The sequence below is a fragment of the Puntigrus tetrazona genome, chromosome 19, assembly GCF_018831695.1.
Source record: "Puntigrus tetrazona isolate hp1 chromosome 19, ASM1883169v1, whole genome shotgun sequence".
Classification (NCBI taxonomy): domain Eukaryota; kingdom Metazoa; phylum Chordata; class Actinopteri; order Cypriniformes; family Cyprinidae; genus Puntigrus; species Puntigrus tetrazona.
This window is the reverse complement of record NC_056717.1, coordinates 1,626,696-1,645,522: the sequence shown is the minus strand read 5'-3', so window position 1 is coordinate 1,645,522 and position 18,827 is coordinate 1,626,696. Positions and strand designations below refer to the sequence as shown.

At 36.4% G+C, this 18,827-nt stretch overlaps 1 protein-coding gene across 2 annotated transcripts; it reads right to left on the bottom strand.

The window, feature by feature from the left end:
• Positions 1 to 101: 101 nt before the first annotated feature.
• Positions 102 to 18,755, bottom strand: ints8 (integrator complex subunit 8). Of its 2 annotated transcripts, none has more exons than XM_043217459.1 (28): positions 18,601 to 18,755; positions 16,692 to 16,827; positions 15,999 to 16,173; positions 15,595 to 15,735; positions 14,311 to 14,382; positions 14,185 to 14,236; positions 12,491 to 12,673; positions 11,842 to 11,949; positions 11,524 to 11,679; positions 8,027 to 8,127; positions 7,531 to 7,672; positions 7,358 to 7,428; positions 6,716 to 6,891; positions 5,771 to 5,901; positions 5,398 to 5,508; positions 4,201 to 4,405; positions 3,659 to 3,780; positions 2,875 to 3,059; positions 2,202 to 2,235; positions 2,043 to 2,102; positions 1,821 to 1,882; positions 1,580 to 1,698; positions 1,352 to 1,455; positions 1,182 to 1,232; positions 1,035 to 1,108; positions 885 to 949; positions 545 to 588; positions 102 to 294 (listed from the first exon to the last, which is right to left on the bottom strand). In XM_043217459.1, the coding sequence occupies exons 1-28, from the start codon at positions 18,634 to 18,636 to the stop codon at positions 178 to 180; spliced, it is 3,033 nt and encodes a 1,010-aa protein (XP_043073394.1). In that variant the 5' UTR covers positions 18,637 to 18,755; the 3' UTR covers positions 102 to 177. The 2 variants fall into 2 exon arrangements, with proteins under 2 accessions (XP_043073394.1, XP_043073395.1); XM_043217460.1 differs by lacking the exon at positions 18,601 to 18,755 and adding an exon at positions 17,772 to 17,905.
• Positions 18,756 to 18,827: the final 72 nt, after the last annotated feature.

Below are 18,827 nucleotides of genomic sequence, written 5' to 3'. Positions count from 1 at the left end.
CATTAAATTGTGCATTTGTTCCTTATTTTGAAAATTTGATATGTGTGTGTGTATATATGTATACATTTGTATATTATAAAAATAGGACACAACAACTTGAATTAGTATAGGTATATTTATTTGGTTTGATTTTTTTCCTCCCATACAGTAAAAAAAAAGCCCCCTTTTGGAATTAAATTAAAAATAGAGTTTAGACATGGCCTGTAGGAATTTCTTCTTCCTTTTTTGCGCTGCAAGTTGCAGGACTTCCTCTGGATTACTGGAGTTTAACTCTGTCTGTCCGATGGCCTTGATCTGTGTTCAAAGAGATTAACCATCATTAGCTTCATTTCTATGTACAGAGCTAATTTAGTTTGCTTTGTAATGGTAAATTCCATCTGAAAATTAACATTCTGTACAAATCTTGCTTTGAAAACTGTACTGAAATGAAATATTGGTACATATTGTTAAATTCGCATTTTCTACAATATGTGCAATAAATGTTTGAGACACTCAACGTAGCATAATTGACTCTTGAAATCAACAGATGAATTAATTGGCATACCGCAACCTGTCTTTTGTCACCCTCTCCACGTTTATGATGAATGTCTAATGGCAAAAGTTATGGTAAAACATTGAACAGAGAACATCAAATGTGTTAAATAAAGACGATTATTATATTAGGATTACTGTTTTGTTGTGATCATGTGTTGTGCATATTTTTATTTATTTATTTTTTTTACTGAAGCTCTTTTGTACAGTCATCTTGGCCAGAAATCACTGGAATAGATTTCAGTGGGACCTTCCTGGAAAATTAAGGGATAAATATATAAAATAAAGTCTTTAAATTTTTTTATTAAATACATTTGCAAAAGTAGAGTTCAAGACTTCTTTAAAAAGGATACATGTCAGATATTCAAGAATCGTCACATCCCAGATGTAATCATAGAATGAATCCATAGAGTCATGACTGATGAAATCGAGAAAAATAAAAACAGATTTTGAATTTTGAATTAGTAAAACAGGTATTTATACAGCATGCATTGCAAGCTCACCTGTTTTGCTCTTGTAGAGCTTTGAATGCAGTCATGTAGTCAACATCTCTCAGAAATTGGCAGAGAACAGCCACCTGCAAAATGCACACAATAATAGGAATGACGCAGAGTAATTCTCAGAAACAAGACTCGAACGCGGTTAGTTACCTGAGTGTGACAGTTTAAGAGCGAACAACACTTGATCATTCTCTTCAGAACCTGCAAAAACATTCAGCATGTCAGTCCTGACGGTATCTCAGTGACAGGGCACTTTACTACCAAACCAAAAAACAAGTAAAAGCCTTTTCTTTATTCGTTTATAAGGTTGTTCTGCAGACCTGGTCGGTGTAGACGTCAGGAGGAACTGGTTTAGTGAAGTAATCTGAGCATACAGTCCCTGCCTGGAGGTAATAGTGCATCGCTGCAGAATACTGGTTGGTCACTAAAAGAATAGAAGCAAAGATTACAAAAAAAATTATGAATATGGTAAGGTAAAACTGAAACAGTTGTGCTGTAAAAAAAAAAAAAAAAAAAAAAAGTGTTGGATCTCTACAGCCTTAACTCACCAAAATAAATGTCAGCCTGCGTGCAGAGCCACGACTGATTGTTGGGATTAAGGCTAAGAGCATAGTTCACCAATTCCTTCAACGTGACTACCACAGCTTCAACATCCACCAACTGTAAACTATATCAACACCACCATCATTGACACCAAGACAACACCATCAAAACAATCATGTAAAGATTTTAAACAAAGGAATATTTTTTTATATATAATATATATATATAATTGCATTTGTGACGTACTTGGCAAGAGATGAAGGCCATATGGAGATATGCTCAGCTGTCACTTCATTCACTATATCATCCTGAGAAAAAAAAAACAAAAAAACAATTACCTATTTTATTAATCTTACCTATTCTATTTTTATCGTTTACATGACTAGTTTAAGATAAAATAGCAACCAAAACACCTACAATCTAAAAAAAAAATATTTAATAACTTCCTCTACACTGGAAAGCACATACCCGTACAATATTGTGCAGCCGCACAAACAAAGAGATGAGCGTTGTCAAAACCAGCGGCTCCTAAAATTCAAATCATATTGCAGATTAATTACTGGAAGCTCTCTGTATTTACGATAAGACTTTTACATAACGCTTTGTACTTAGATATGTTATACCTACCCGTAGTTTTTTCATAAAAGTCATGAATTTACTCCTAAAGTACAAACAAAAAGAAAACAATGTGTTAAAAAAAACAGATTTAAAAACGTTCAAGACAAACGTTTTAAATAATTTTAAAAAATAAAATTTGAACGTTTTGAAGACAATAGTCTATTGGAAAAAAAAAGCTGTGATTATGTTTTTATTAGGCTGTAAGTTGATTAAAATTTAATTCCATATGTTAATCACAATCTAATTAATCGCAAATTACATTTGGCTGTTAAAATACCCCCAAAATATTATTTTGTTATTTTTGTGTTGAAGTAAATTGTAATAAATTACAAATAGAAACATTTTATTTGATTTAAGATTTATTTCACATAAATGTTTAGGCTGCAAGCAGACTAGCACTTCTCACTGCAGGAGCACTTCTGCCTCAGTACCTTGAATTTTAGCACATAACATTTATGATTTATAGCCATGCATCATGCTTGTCAATGGGCAACTATATGAAATGTAAGATGATGTGAAGTTCTGGGCATGGGGGCAGTGTGAAGTGAAGTGACTTGTGGCCTTGCGACTTTTTTCACAACTAAAGTTAAGGCGCTAAACTGATAGCATTAGTTATATTCCCCTCAGAAAATCATCTAAGGCAGGTTTAAGAGTTCATTTCTATAGAGTGGTCCTGTCTCACCGGGGAAGGATGCCCAGCGAGGACTCTCTCTGTTTGAGAAGGCTCAGTCGACCATCACTGGAGCGTTTGTGCTGGCTGGAAACACTGCAGATCTGCACCACCACCTCCCAGAGCTCCTTCGCCGTGCGTCTGCTCTCTTTAGGTCCTGGCAGCTCCTTGCAGGTGGATGCTATCAGCTGCCCCAGCTGCACGAAGAACAAACAAAAATTGAGGATTTGTAGGGGGTCCAAGAAAACTGCAGCAAACAGTGCAATAAAGCACAGTTATGTTTTCAGAACAGGACAAAATGCTAGTGTGAATGCAGCCTGATGCTGCCACTGTTTTTGATGGTGGCAGTAATAATCAAACAATAATAATGCTAAGTAAAAAGAAAATGAGTGATATGTTTAGTAGTAAAAGTACATTTTTATTAAATGCCATGTTAGCATATTAGGTCATTTTCATGGCTATGTTTTTTTATACAAGCATAACAAATTTTTACATTAACATGATAATTCTAAAACTTTTTCTGAAATTTTTCTTCATAAAAGAGTTTTTCACATACATTAAAAGGCTGGACAGGCCAATAAAATATGTTTCACACCCCTAATTATCTGAGGCAAGAATTCTTACTAAAACATGATTGTGCCTACTAAAAAATTAAGAAAATGTTTAAATGAGAAAAAAATATATATACATTTTGCATTCAACATGAAGCCTGTTTTTAAGACATTTAAGATTATCACACTTGGAGTTTATTTACGTCAATGAAGAACAAGTGCATTTGTGGGAAGAATGCAGATACCTTTATATATGGGTTGCTGTTGACCAGAGCTTGTGGTACCTGCAGTGTTAAATACTCGTTCTCCCTCCAGTTGAGCATGAACACAACACATTCCTCCCCAACGATCTGACGCAGTGGGAGATCTGTGGCGGTGAGGAAAATAGAAAAGATTTACAGTATCCTTGCCTAAAAAACAAATTTCACTTCATCTGGTTTTATTAAAAATAAGCTCAACTCAATGACTTAACTCAATGAGCCTAATTTATCAGGCAATACATTCACTGAGTTACTTTAATTATGCATAATTTATTGTTATTATTATACTAAACAGCATAATTACAACATATTTTTCCAATAGATTGTATTGTCTTCAACATTCAAACTTTAATCTTTAAAATCAAGTTCTGCAAAGTGGAATCTTAAAGGTCTAAGTGAACAACTGCGTAGATATTTGATCCAAGGTCAGATTCATTTATTTCTCTTTACAATGTCTCTTTACAACACACATAATAGTGTGTGAAATACTTAAAGAGACTATTTGTCTGCAACAACTGATGTAATACCATGTATCCTCATCTCCAGATATCCACGGACCCTGCTGACCAAGTCGGGCGGAGGTTTCTCCATGTTGCCTTCAGCTGCCCCGGCCTCGTGGCCTCTGACCTCCATCAACAGCAGCTCATTGAGCATGACCTGACGCAGCTTAGGAGAAAACTCTGTCACCAGCTCAAGGCATGCAGTGAACAGCTGACGAGCGTGTGCAAAATCCTGCCAGAGCCAAAAACACGCAAATTAAATGCTGGCTCAAACTACAAACTAAAAGAAAGCTGGAATTTGAAACTACACAATACTCTGTGCGCACACTTGTATTTTTGATGATTAATTTTGTTATTGTATAACTAAAGTGGCCGGCCACGCAGTGGAATAATCAAAGCAGAGCTCTGTGTCCGCTACGGATCCAACCACGGGCCCATCCATCTGGTCCATCAAGAGTCACTCATCTCATCAGTCCACAAAACGGGTTTCAGCCTTTTATTACCTTGGCCATGTCTCTGAGAACTGAACACCTCATACTTCTTGACACTCCAGGTAGGTTGTAGTTGTGGAATTTGGCAGCACTGGAGGATAAAGGGCTCCTGGTATCTTCATGTTTGATTCTTCTCAAATTTTTGGCAGTTAATTTGTGTCTTTTCTTCTCAACAAGTGTCTTGCGACCCGTTTGACTATTTTCTACAAAACGTATGATGGTTGTGTGATCTCGGCACAATATCTTTTACAATTTTGGACTTTTCAGAGTCAGTTACCAAATCTCTTTTTTGGCCCATTTTGGCCCAAGGAGAAGAACCTGCCTAATTTATGGTGTTAATATTCTTAGGCCACACACTCCCTCGTTACACAAATACATGATATGCATAAAAACCAATAAGCATTCAACTTTATACAGCTTGGAGTTGGAAATTACGGATAAAATGATATGGTCAAAATAATCACTTGCCTAATAATTGTGCACACAGTGTATAAGCTCTGATGTAACAATTCCAAATTGCATGAACAGACATTGTAATCATGAGAGTACTTATAGAAGGGACAAACTGAGACTGGTGTAAAATAAAGGTAAATTTGAAATGTGAAAAAAAAAAAAAAAAAAAAAAAAAAATCCTAAAAGTGAAGCATTAACACATGCTAGGCTGTACCCCATAAACACAATAAAGCCTAGAAAAAAAAGCAGAAGAATCAAGCAGAAGTGTTCAGATACACACCTTTATACTGATACAGTGCAGACCCTTGGCCATAAGGATGTACACTAGGTCTCTTGTCAGGTTGTCTTTTATTGCTAGTATGACGTTTACATAGTCAACAGGAACCTCCCACTACAAGAGAAAAAAAAACAGTTTCAAGAACTCAGATTAACAGCTATAATTTATTATATAAATATTATATTACATTTATTAATAAGCATTTTTGTAATTAACTGATACTGCATCTTAAATCATTTAAATAAATTATAAATTAGTTAATATATTGCAAAACAAAATCCAGTACGAAATACTGCTCAGCATTAAATAAAGACAGAAAATGAGACAAAATAATGGCATCAAAAACATCATGTGACCTTTGACTGTTTTTCCTGACCTTACTATTGACCCTCCAGAAGGGTCGTTCAGCTATCCCATGCAGCTCGATAAGGATTTGCCGGATGTGTCGAGGGTCCAGTGACAGTATAAGCTGCTGTTCAAGCTGACTGATATTCACACTGGCAGACGCTTGTGAAAACAAAACACAAAGGCTGCATTTACACTTGGCATTAACATATGATCTTCGTGATCTGATCTAATTATCATCATAACAGGTGGCTTCTGTATCTGGATATGTGATTGGATTCTGTGTCGCACGGAGTCACGCTGGATGAGCTGCTATCAAGCATTCATACAAATGGCTACATTGCTTTTTTTTGCCACATTTCGTTTTCTATGTTTTTATCCATATGATGCTTTTATATCTATTGTAAAACCATTAAAACCTTTCAAAGCAACTCCAAGTGAGCAATAAATAACACTACTGTTTAAAAGCGAAAACTAATCTTTAGAAGCTGAAGTATGCAAATGTACATGTATATATAATAAACCAGCTACTAACACAAAAATGCTATACAAAAACAAATTGCTAAACACATACACACTTTGTGTAAATGAAAGCTGCCGTTAAAAACTGGGTCTAAAGCTGACCTGAAGTGGAATTTTTTCTTTTAAAAATGTTTCTTTAAGACATAAACTGATGACAGCCTTCAGAGAGAGAGGAGGGTGTGATGTGATGCAGATACGATGGCTGGATTGCGTTTACATTACATGATGATATCAGATTACAAAGTACCCTTGACTACCTCTGCATCACATAGATTGTATATTTCAATCACAAATGTTTTTACACTTGTCTGGTTAATGTGGACAACACCCAGTTGCATGTTAATAATAATGTTAAAGTTAAATGCAGCCAAAAAGAACCAACAGCAAACATTTCTCCAGATGATGAAATATTCATACAATTCATATGAACATTACTGTTTCTTTCAGAATGTACCAGGTATATCGTAGAATGAGGGCAGTGGTTTGGCACTGAGGTTGACTGTGGCTGAGCTCTTTCTTATCTGCTCCATCAGGATCTTCTTCTCCTCATCTTGAAGGAGTTCCATGAAAAGTTTATGAGATGAGACCATGAAGGCCAGAGAAACATCTTCCAACCTGTTACAGACTGTCCTAGAAAGCAAATTAACAGCTATATCACATGGAATCTCTGTAGTATAGTAATATACACATAAATAAATCTACACATACCCACACACATATACATATATATATATATATATATATATATATACACACATATATATATATATATATACACATATACATATATATATACACATATACATATATATATACACATATACATATACATATACACACACACACACTAAAATCTAAAAACATTAAAGGTCTTCCCGAACCTTTCTTTAATCTACAATATAATAATGATACATGGCATAAAAAGAATATTCCTTTTTATGCAGACTGCTGCAGCATTCCCCCTTCCCAAGTTAAAATTCTCTTGACAACAAAATCTACCCTTGACAACCAGGTAAAAGCAGAAAAAAAGGAATGACCCCGATTAGTCAAAAGTCTGGCAATGTGAATTTTTTTCTTTTAAGGTAAGGGTGCTTACATAATGAAAATGGCCATTTTCCTCTTGCTTGTTTCCGACCCATGCCCCTTATCCAGGGACCTTCCACACACCTAGAGACAATAGACAGAACTTTACTTTGTCAGAAAAACATGTGAACTTAATCAGTTTAGAAACATTGTGTGTAATATATGATTCTGTGACACACTAAATACCTCCAGCAGAAAACTGATGGTGTTTTTGCTGGGATTGAGAAGCAGCTGATGGAAGGACACACTGAGGACACCAGCCTCCAATGCATCTCTCACTGCATTACACACACACAGTTTATGACACACTTCCTCCAGAGCTCTGTCCCTGTCATTTTAAACAAAGATACAGTATATTAAAAATAAGCAAAAAGCTTTGTGGACAGCGTGTTATTTTATTCATCAGATTGTAAAGCATTCATTTCTGACTTAAAATGGGAAAAAGCGATGGAGGTAGAAGTACACAATCTTTTATTGCAAGTACTGTCAAAATCTGCATGGCTGCCCTAAGTAAGAGGTCAATCAAAAAAATAAGGAAACATACTAACAATTCATCACCTCTTAGGGCTTCCGTGAAACACATTACATACCGAGGAATGAGTCTCTAAACATTTGTGTGGAGATAAATGTAAACCCTAAATACACATACAATAATTCACTGAGCATCTAAACAGAATCTGACCCTTGTTGAAGTTTATGCAGCAGCTCCAGCTGAATTGAATGTCTGAAGCTGTTGGGTAGACTGAGTGTAACGTTGTCTTTGATGAATGCCTCGATCAATGCCTAAAACATGAAAACAGAAAACAGAGACAGTAACAGATACTGTTATACACATTCACATTTCACCAACTGTACAATCATGTCACGATCCAGTCAATGTGTGGCTGAGGTCTATCTAGGTCTTGGATGCAACTGCTCGGCCATGGAAACCCATTCCATGAAGCTCTCTGAACACTGTTCTTGAGATAATCTGAAGGCGACATGAAGTTTGGAGGTCTGGAGCGATTGACTCTGCTGAAAGTTGGCAACCTCTTTGCACTATGTGCCTCAGCATCCACTGACTCCGCTCTGTCAGTTTACATGGCCTACTACTTCGTGGCTGAGTTGCTGTCATTCTCAAATGCTTCTACGTTCTTATAATACAGCTGACAGATGACTGTGGAATATTAAGAAGCAAGGAAACTTCATGACTGGATAAGTTGCAGGATAAGGCATCCTATTACAGTTCCACACTATAATTCACAGAGCGGCTGAAAGCAAACCAATTCTTTCACAAATGTTTGTAAAAACTGTTTGCATACTTAGGTGTTTAATTTTATACAACTGTGGCCATGGAAATTATTTGAACACCATATTTCGAATATTTGGATGGGTGAGCGAATACTTTGGGCAATATAGTGTATTTCCCTTCCAAATCTGCGTTCTCAAAAGCTTTTCTCAACTAACTGGATGCAGTCAATTTTGTCTTTTTTAACATTTTTTTATTATGTAACTATGGTTATATTCTAGCAAACAAATGTAAATGTAACTGTTTAACTACACATACACAGCAAACTCCCCAGAGTAACATTTGGTCCCATTCTAAGTTAAATTAACTTTGATTCAGATAAAAAGGAAATTAGGTAATTAAATGAGAAATTAAAGGATGATTGAGCATTAGTGATGAACACCTGTCTCTATTTAGAGAATATTTGGTCTCACTCTATATAGAGTAAAAATAAAACTGAAGCACTGAGTTAATATAAGACAATTAGCTGAGTGATTAAATGAGTGTGCAAGAAAAGAGAATTATAACAAATGACTTTAGTTGCACCTTGGAGGAATTCAACTGAAAAAAATTTGAAAAAATTATTATGTGTCTGCAGAAGCTCTGATTGAGAATTAACAGATGTTTAAATGTTGATGTTTTTTTGGTCAGGAAGAAGAAAAAAGGACACCATAATTGTGGTCAGTGTTTAATTTAGGTGGGCTCTAGACCTTTTTTTATTTTTATTTTTATAACAAACTTGCTGGCTTTTATGCAATTGCAATATTGTTTCACATCATTCAAGATTTGCTTTCAATGTCAAATGCAGAAATGTTAATTCATGCGTTCATGACATCAAGGTTAGACTATTGTAATGTTTTATTGGGTGGTTGTTTTGCAAGCTTCATATTCTGACTAATGACTGACCTCTACTGGCTGTTGCGGGTGAAACGGTTGAGAACCACTGTCTGCCATTCCTACCACATCAGTGAAAGTGTGGTTGTTTTTGTGTTGTTGTTTTTTTTATTCAGTATCATTAAAATTGTATTATATTAAAAAGTCAATCTATGTGATATTATTATTTAATAAAACAATAAATAATCATTACAAAGCATTTTGGTTTTGATTTTCAGCCAATTAATTAAGTTTTTTCCCACCTTTATCTAACATCAAATAAAATTTTTGCATTTCTTGGCATATTTGAACTAACAAATGACTAACTACCTAACCTTCCTAATAATAATAATAATAATAATAATAATATATATATATATATATATATATATATATATATATATATATATATATATATATATATATATATATATATACACACACATACATGCATACACACACACACACACATACATATATCAAATTTGCATACACACTGTACAATGTATTTGTGGGCGATGCTAGTGAGAGGTGTGATTGGGAGGAACGCCCCCCTTGATCCGAACCCAAGTGGTGTTCTGTTGCTGGACTTCCGCTAATCACATTTTTTTCATAACGAACACCAATTTTCAAGCATAAGAGTGTCCATCTGAACACTCGGGTGAAGAGAAGGGTGGAGCTGTCAACTGATCACCACCTGGTGGTGAGTTAGATCTGTTGTTGAAGGAGGAAGCTGGACAGACTCGGCAGGCCCAAACGTACTGTGAAGGAGGTCTTCAACTCTCACCCCAGAGCTTTAACCGGAACACAAGGGAGGTTGGAGACATTGAGTCTGAGTGGACTGTTTTCCACCTCCATTGTCGATGTGGCCATTTGGAGCTGTGGCCGCAAGGTCTACGGTGCCTGTCGCGGCGACAACCACCAAACCCCATGGTGGACACCGAAAGTAAGGGATGCCGTCAAGCTGAAGAAGGAGTCCTAATGAGCCTGGTTGGCTCGTGGGACTCCTGAGGCAGCTGATGGGTACCGGTGGGCAAAGTAGACTGCGGCCTGGGTGGTTGTGGAGGCCAAAACCCAGGTCTGGGAGTTCGGTGAAGGCCATGAAGAAGAACTATCGGACGGCCTTAAGCAGGTTCTGGCAAACTGCCCAGTGCCTCAAGAGGAGGAAGCAGTACCCTGCCAATGCTGTTGGGGTGGGAATCTGCTGACTTCGACATTTTATTGGTGGTGAAAGGAATACTTTGAAGATCTACACCTACCAACGTGTATTCTACTGAGGGAGCAGAGGCCAAAGGGCCCTGAGGAGAACTCTACCATCACCAGGGCTGAAGTCGCCATGGGAGTTAAGAAGCTCCTCTGTGGCAAGGCAGGGGTGGATGAAATCTGCCCTGAGTACCTCAGGCCTCTAGATGTTGTTGGGGCGTCTTGGCTGACACACCTCTGCAGCACCACATGGAGGCTGGGGAGAGTACCTCTGGACTGGCAGACCGGGGTGGTGGTTTCTTTTTTCAAGAAGGGGGACCGTAGGGTGTGTTTCAACTACAGGGGGAGGCCCCCGGGAAAGACCTAGAACACACTGGAGAGAAAATGTCTCTCGGCTGGCCTGGGAACGCCTGAGGAGAGGAAAGTCTGGGCATCCCTACTTTGACTGCTGCTCCCACAACCCGGCCCAGGACAAATGGAAGAAGATGGATGGATAAAACAAAGGTATTATAACATTATGAAGTTCTGTAAAGCTGCTTTACTATGTGCATTGTGAAAAGCACCATACAATGAAAAAAAAGACTTAACCATGGCACTCTAATTGAACAAAAAGACATGATTACCATGTGACTTAATACACAAGGTAATACTTCTCACTTAGACTTAATTAGCAAATCATCATGATGCTTACTAAAAAAAGCTATGCTAAAGTATGCTATTAATCTTGGGATGTTTATGAAGAAGTCTCACATTAAAAGAGCTGTTGTAACGTTTGTCTTGCAATCATAAAGGTTTTTTAAAATCACTATTTAATGCAAGTGAGAGTTGTTGCTGACCCCGTAATTGTGGTTCCTCATGAAGCAGCTGATCTGGCCATAGGGTGTGTGCTGGTTCTCGCTGGAGTCAGAGGCTTCAGTGAGGGTTTTGCAGGCGCTCCAGTATCCAGCCAACCTCTGCTCATCCACACAACAGAGAGATGCAGAGGAATCCAGCTGCAATCAGACACAGCAACAAAAAAATGTCATGATTGAGAAACACGTGGATTATCTCAACAGATTACTACAGTCAATATAACATTGGTCATGAAGGTAAGTAAATAATGACAGTATGTACTATTTTAAGTGATGTGTACTTTTAATTCAATAATGACTCACCTTTGTGAGGAGCTCTCGCGCCATTCTGAAGTGTTCTCTAGCTTTCTCATACAACGAAGTGTCAGAACAGCCTTGCTGAAAATAAATGCCTCCTAAATCGTAATGCACCTGCCAGATATTAATTATAGTTTAATGGAATAATTAACCCAAAAAAAAAAAGAAACAAACCAGAAATGCAATCATCATTTTGTGGATCGGGGTACATGGTTTCTACTAAAGATATGTTTTTTTTCAAAATTTATTTCATTAAAATCCCATGTTATAAAAAAATGAAGCTCTATGTAGGCTGTAACAATACAATGCAATATAAGGCTGATAAGACGGCAATGCTGACCTACAATGCAAAATGTTTGCCTTCTCTCTCTCTTTACCGTTCCCACATTAAATACATAAAATATTGTCCTTTGTAGAAATAGCTTTTAAAAGTAAAGAGTAAAGAAAATACTATACAAAACATTTAAGAAAATCTCATAGGTGAACTAGTTTAATCTCAAAAAAGTGACTTGAGTTGGCATCTATGCATCAACTTCTTGGATGGCCTGATCATTTTTGAGTGAACTATTCCTTTAATAACAGAACATATCTTCACCTGATAAAGACCACATTCCAGTAGAGACAGCTAGTTTGACTTATTTTCTGTAGAACACACCTGACAGTGCAGGTGATTAGCGCTGATGCGCAGCCCTGCTGTAGATGACTCTGTCTCTCCATTGGCTGTACTGGGATCAGCAGCCAGCAGGTCTAGGGTTCGAAGCGTGTGGATGTAGAAGTCTTTTTTAATGTTTAGGGCTCCTTCTAACACTGTGATGGAGTCTGCGGCCTGTTCTCTGAGCTGAGGAGCACAGTGTTAAACAAGTGACAAGGTTATGATGAGAAGGAAAACGGCATTTTGAAAAGTGACAAACATTAAACGCTGATAAAAGTTACAGGGCTGAGAAAAAGTGTTGACCCCATACCTGATTTAAATTTGTTTTTGGATGCGTGTCACACTTTAATATTTCAGATTATTAAATAAATGTAAATATAAATCAAAGATAAGTAAACAACATGCAGTTATAAAAAAAAAAAAAAAAAAAAAAAAACATTTTTTTACCAAACTCATATGGGCCTATGTGAAAAAGCGTTTGCACACCTCAGTTTAATTTCTCTAAGCACACCCAGGCCTGATTACTGCCACACCTCTTCACAATTAAGAAATGACTTAAATAGGACATATGCCTGACAGCGTGAAGTAGACCAAAAGATCCTCAAAAACTACATATCTTGTTGAGCTCTAAAGGAACACAGGAACAAATGGGAAAGAAAGTAACTGAGATCTATCAGTCTGGAAAAGGTTAAAGACTTTATAAAGCTTTGGGACAGCCATTTCAGTGACAGCCATTATCCACAAATGGTGAAAACACGGAACAGTGGTGGTTTACCCCAAAAGCACAGCAAAGACTCATCCAAGAGGTCACTAAAGACCCCACTACAGCATCCAAAGAACTGCCAAGTCTAACTTGCAGGTTCAGGTAAGGTCAGTGCTCATGACTCCACCACAAGAAAGAGACTGGGCAAAAATGGCCTGAAAACCGCTGCTTAGCAAAAAGAACAAAGACTCATCTCAAATTTGCTAAAAAAAACATCTTGATGATCCTCAAGACTTTTGGGAAAATACTCTTTGGACTGACAAACCAAAAATTCTGCTGTCTACCAAAAAATCCTGAAGGACAATGTCCAGCCATCTATTTGTGACCTTATGCTGAAGTGAACTTGGATTCTGCAGCAGGACAATGATCCAAAGCACACCAGCAAGTCCTGAAAGGCTGAAGGAAAAATGAAGACTTTGGAATGGCCTAGTCAAAGTCCTTAATCCTATTCAGATGCTGTGGCGTGTACTTAAAAAGGCGGTTCATGCTCAAACCCTCAAATGTGGCTGAATTACTACAATTCTGCAAAGATGAGTGGGCCAAAATACCTCCACAATACCTTAACAGACTGCATGTTATCGCAAATGCTTGAACCAGAGTTTAGGGAGCAAGCACTTTTTCCACACAGGGTTTGGGTTGGATTTTGTTTTCCCTTCATAATAAAAACTGCTTATTGTGTTAAACATTAGTGTGATGAATGATTTTTTTTTTAAAAACACCACTGTAAACAACACTCATCAATACTTTGTACTTAACCTTTAACCAACATGAAGTTGTGGCATTGTATTATGTCTTCTTGTTTCTTCTGTTGAACTATTGAATCACTTACTACTTTTAAATCAGTAATGCAATACTGTATGAAACTCTTCTTTTATTTTTTATACAACTCAATGCTAGAGCAATCAGATCAGTATATAAAAGCACAAAGTCATACCACACTCAGTATGTTCTCTGTCAGTTCTTTTTCCTGCTGCACCAAGCTCATCCTACAGAACACAAAACACTATTAGGACTTAAACAACACCCAAAAAAACAAACACCCCTTTTATTCCTTCCTTACATATTCAGCTGATGTGGTCCAGGTTTGGTCTGTTTCTCTGGAAAGCTGCTCAACACAATGGTACGAATGGCCCTATTGAGACAAAGATCACATTACACTATTAACACAGCAATAGACACACTACACTTCTAGCAACAGTAAAACAAGTGAATTTCTTTGTTGCCTACTTAATTTTAATCAGAAATCAACATAAACAATTTAGCATTACAGATACAGATTGGTGCTGTCAAACAAATAATCACAGGTGTGTTTAATAAATTATTTTGTTTATGTCAATGGTTACAACTCAATAAGATCACAATGCTCTTGAAGGACTAATTTCTTCTCTTGCCAAAAAGACACCATTGCTAATTCCAAAACATAATTTTAGAGCTATTAAAGGAGGCTTGAGCTAGTCATATCCAGAATAATGCAGTTACTGGAGTGAAAGAGAAAAAGAGATAAAGCGGGTGTAAATTACATGAGTCTGTGCAGCTCTACTAATAGCGAAACTGTTGTTAATCTACACATCACTGAGAAATTAAATGTGGCTTTTCAGTTGCAAAATATTTTATCAACAAGTCTAACAAATTTCTGTGCGCAAGTGTGTATAGTTTGATTGTGCATGGAGAGAGAGAAAGATTGAAAGAAAGCATGCTTACCATTGATAATAAAAGGTAAAATTTGTTGAAAAAAATGGAAATTGTTATTTTTAATCCTATATGTTTATTTGCTTCATCAGTATCTTTCTGGGTTTTGGTATATTTGTTGTTGTACAGTGCATGAGGAGTTTTGAAATTGATAAAATAATTTGGTAAAGTTATAAGGAACTGTAACACAGCTTTGAATGGTTTTGGGAAATAACTGCACACATTAGAACATTTGTCAACCAGAGTCCAGCATTCAACAGCTCCATGTTATAATATGATGCCAATAATTAATGTAATTAATTGCAAATTAATCACACATAAAGATATCCCCTAAAAGATATTTTAAAGTCATTATTGCGTTAGACAAGGAATACATTTTGATTCTGCATTTGAAATAGTTATTGTTTTTATAAAAGAATACTGAAAAAATAAATAAATAATAATAATTAAATAAATATATATTCTTAATACAAATCTAAAACTACCAGTAGATGGAAGTCACTGTTTAAATGAGTGAGAAATTCATTTAATTAGTCAAACTCATGTTTTAGTTAACTCATGGTTTATTTCTTTACATAAAAATAATGTAAAGATAAAGCCACAGAATTTACAAAAACCAGCATAAACTATGATACAGTCGAACTGTCACACTGACCATCTGTTGTAGATGAGCACGGCCATGGCTGTGGTAGGTGGCAGGGTGGGCAGATCCAGATCTACATGCTTAACTCCTGGAGGAACACGACTGACGCACAGGAGCTCATTCAGTAACATGTTAAGCACAGGGATGGTCAAACTGTCAATCAAACAGGAAGACAAAAAGAAAACAAATTATTTGAATATCCACATTAGACATCCACATGTACAGAAAAATGTGACACTTTTTTGGACAATTGGACATGGAAAATGTACATGGGGTTTGTCTATGGAAGAAAACCATTTTCACAAAGGTCAGGCATTGCTTTGTGATTGTTCTATAATTGTTCTATAAATGCAAAAATGTTATCATGTAACCATTATGATATCTGTATTAAAAATCAATGTTTTAACATCACTCACCCTTTCTCCAGTAGGTTCAAATCCCATGTCAGGTGAGCAGCAACCTTAAGGGCCATTAGCTTCAGTGTGCGATTCCTTCGGTTGTCTGCTGGAGGCTGAACCTGGTTCTGCTCGTTCACAGATGGTTTGGAGGCTTGCTCAAGAAACTGAATGATGAGCTGAACAGGAGATGGATCTGTGGAAAAGCACTGCAAACTTAATTCTGAAGCTCTTCTCAGGAAGTCAAGAACTCAAAAAAGCATTTGCAGCTGATTTCACATCATGTGACACATATCCCAGCAAAACAGCACGTTTAGAATTTCTCATGCAGAGATTATGAAGACAACGAACTAATATAATGAAATAATATACAGCTCGGTTATTACACAGATTGTCCTCTGGCATAAATAGCAGATACAGAACAGGCCAACAATACACTGTATGGGTCAAAACGATCTATTTTTCTTTTATGCCAAAATCATTTGGATATTAATTAAAAATCATGTTAATGAAGATATTTATGTTGCTAAGGACTTGGGACATTTGGATGTCAAATTGTCAAATAGTTATATCTCAAAAAGCTGTATTTTAATAAACCAAACATCAGTGGCAAGCTTGTTTATTCAGCTTTTAAGTATTCCTTATTCCAAAAAAAAACCAAAAAAACAGATCCTTTTGACTGGTTTGTGGTTCTGATTCACAAAACACAGATACCTGGATGTGTGCCCTGCAGGTGCTGCTCCAGGAGCGATGGATCCAGCAGAAACTCAAACCAGGAGGCCTGCGGCGGGGTGCAGGGTCGACTGCCGCTCACCGCCTCGCGGTCCGCCGCCTCAGCACTCATTCTGACCTGTAGAAAAAAGCACACCAAAGCACACAGCATTCAGTACAGAGCTGGGAAGATTACTTGGAAATGTAATAGCCTACAGATTACAAGTTACCATATCTAAAATGTCATAAGTAGTGTTACTATTTCAATTACTTAAGTAGTGTTTACATCAAGATGGCAAATGATCGAACTGTTTATCAATTTGAAATATTTAAGCAGGTAGGGTAACATTACAGCAGGACTGAACACAAATTACTATTAGACTTCCAAAAACCTTATTAACTTTTTTATTATTAAGCACAGCAACCACAAAATCAGACTTTAGTACCACTTTTTATTTTGAGATCTTTAAGTACAGATTTAAAATCACAATATGATATAGTTAATAGCCATGATTTTTTTTAAATCAACTCTTTGCATACACTGGTATGCAAAGCCTTGGTATTTCCAATGCCTTGAAAATAGCAGTTAGTTAATCTTAGGAAATAAAACAGTTGCATGTGTCCTAAATGCCTGAAACATTGCTCTCTCTCTCTCTCTCATATTTTAAATCAGTCAACGCAATTCCTGGAAGAAATCAATTAAACCTTTGTAATCACAATTACAATAACGTTTATTTTGTTTTTAAATTACGTAACGATTTTACATGGAAGTATTTGCAGCCCAAAGTTTAATAGTACTGCCTCGAAGTATAGCTAACCTACACCTAAACCGTGTTATTGTTTCGAGTGCGGAATTTATATAATGCCCAAAATGCTGCCTGGTTTGGCACACGGTAATTTTTAATTGCAATCATATCATTTCATTACATTCTAGTAATCGATGATCATTAACGATAGTAATATTGGTGTCAGTAATGTCCTAATTTAATATCAGGCTCGTGTTAATTTTAGATAAATGTTCATCTCTGATCATTACAGTTCCACTGAAAATGCAACTTTATAATTTCCTGCATTATCACTCACCGGTTTGAACGTCTAAATAAATGATACGATAGATATCACAAACTGTTTCTATTAACGCGAAGAGTCGCGCTACCAAGACGCCATAGCAATGCGTTTCTTCATTGTAGAGGATCTAAGAACGGCTGGGAGAAACAGCGCCGCTCACTGCACAGGCGCATCACATAGAGGGCATTACTTTTTCTTTAGTTTTTGTTTAACATTATCTTACAATGTTAACAATAATAACATATAATATGCATATAAAAATATATAAACTTTTCATAAAATTAAATAATCATACACAAACGTCCGTGTAAACAATATTCAAAAACGTTCTTTAAAACTTTAAGGGTCTTGCGAGAAGGGATAAATAAATAAAAAAATATTTAAACATTTGCTCAAAATCGCACATAAAACAAACAAACAAAAAAACTTAGCTTTGGTATATTTAAGTGGTCTTTTGTGTTGTTTGGTTAATAATGATGCTCATTATTTAAATAATTTATTTTCTGTTTTCTATAGGCATCCATAGAATACAGCCTAATTATTTGTGTGAAGCAGGTGGCCAACAGCGTTGAACATGTACAGTTAGTTAAATACACGTTTTTATTATTATTGTCATTCTTATTATTTTATTGCATACAATTACAACATACGTATACAGAGGATTTTTGTTTGTTTGTTTTGTTTTTTAGCGAATTAACTAATTATCAGTAACATTCAAAATAGCATCAAGGAAACATACAGAAAAGAACAAAATAATACAAATCGCTTGTAAGTAACACAAGGAATAACTTAAAGGAGTCAAAACATTTGGATTCAATAAAGCAAAAAAGCAGTGTGACCATACCTTAAATCTCTGGTCACACTGCACCTTTGGCTCCATCGACTTCCATTCATACGCATGTTAAAGAGACAGCCAGGAAACCAAAGCTTCTGCACCGGAGTTACGCGTAATTGTTTACATGTTGTGTAAGAAGGAAAAACATGGCTCGTGGCGTCATATCCTGCAGCTGCAAACAACAAATAGCTGCATACCCCAATTGCAGCGTGACCGTAGCTTAATGGCTCTGGCTT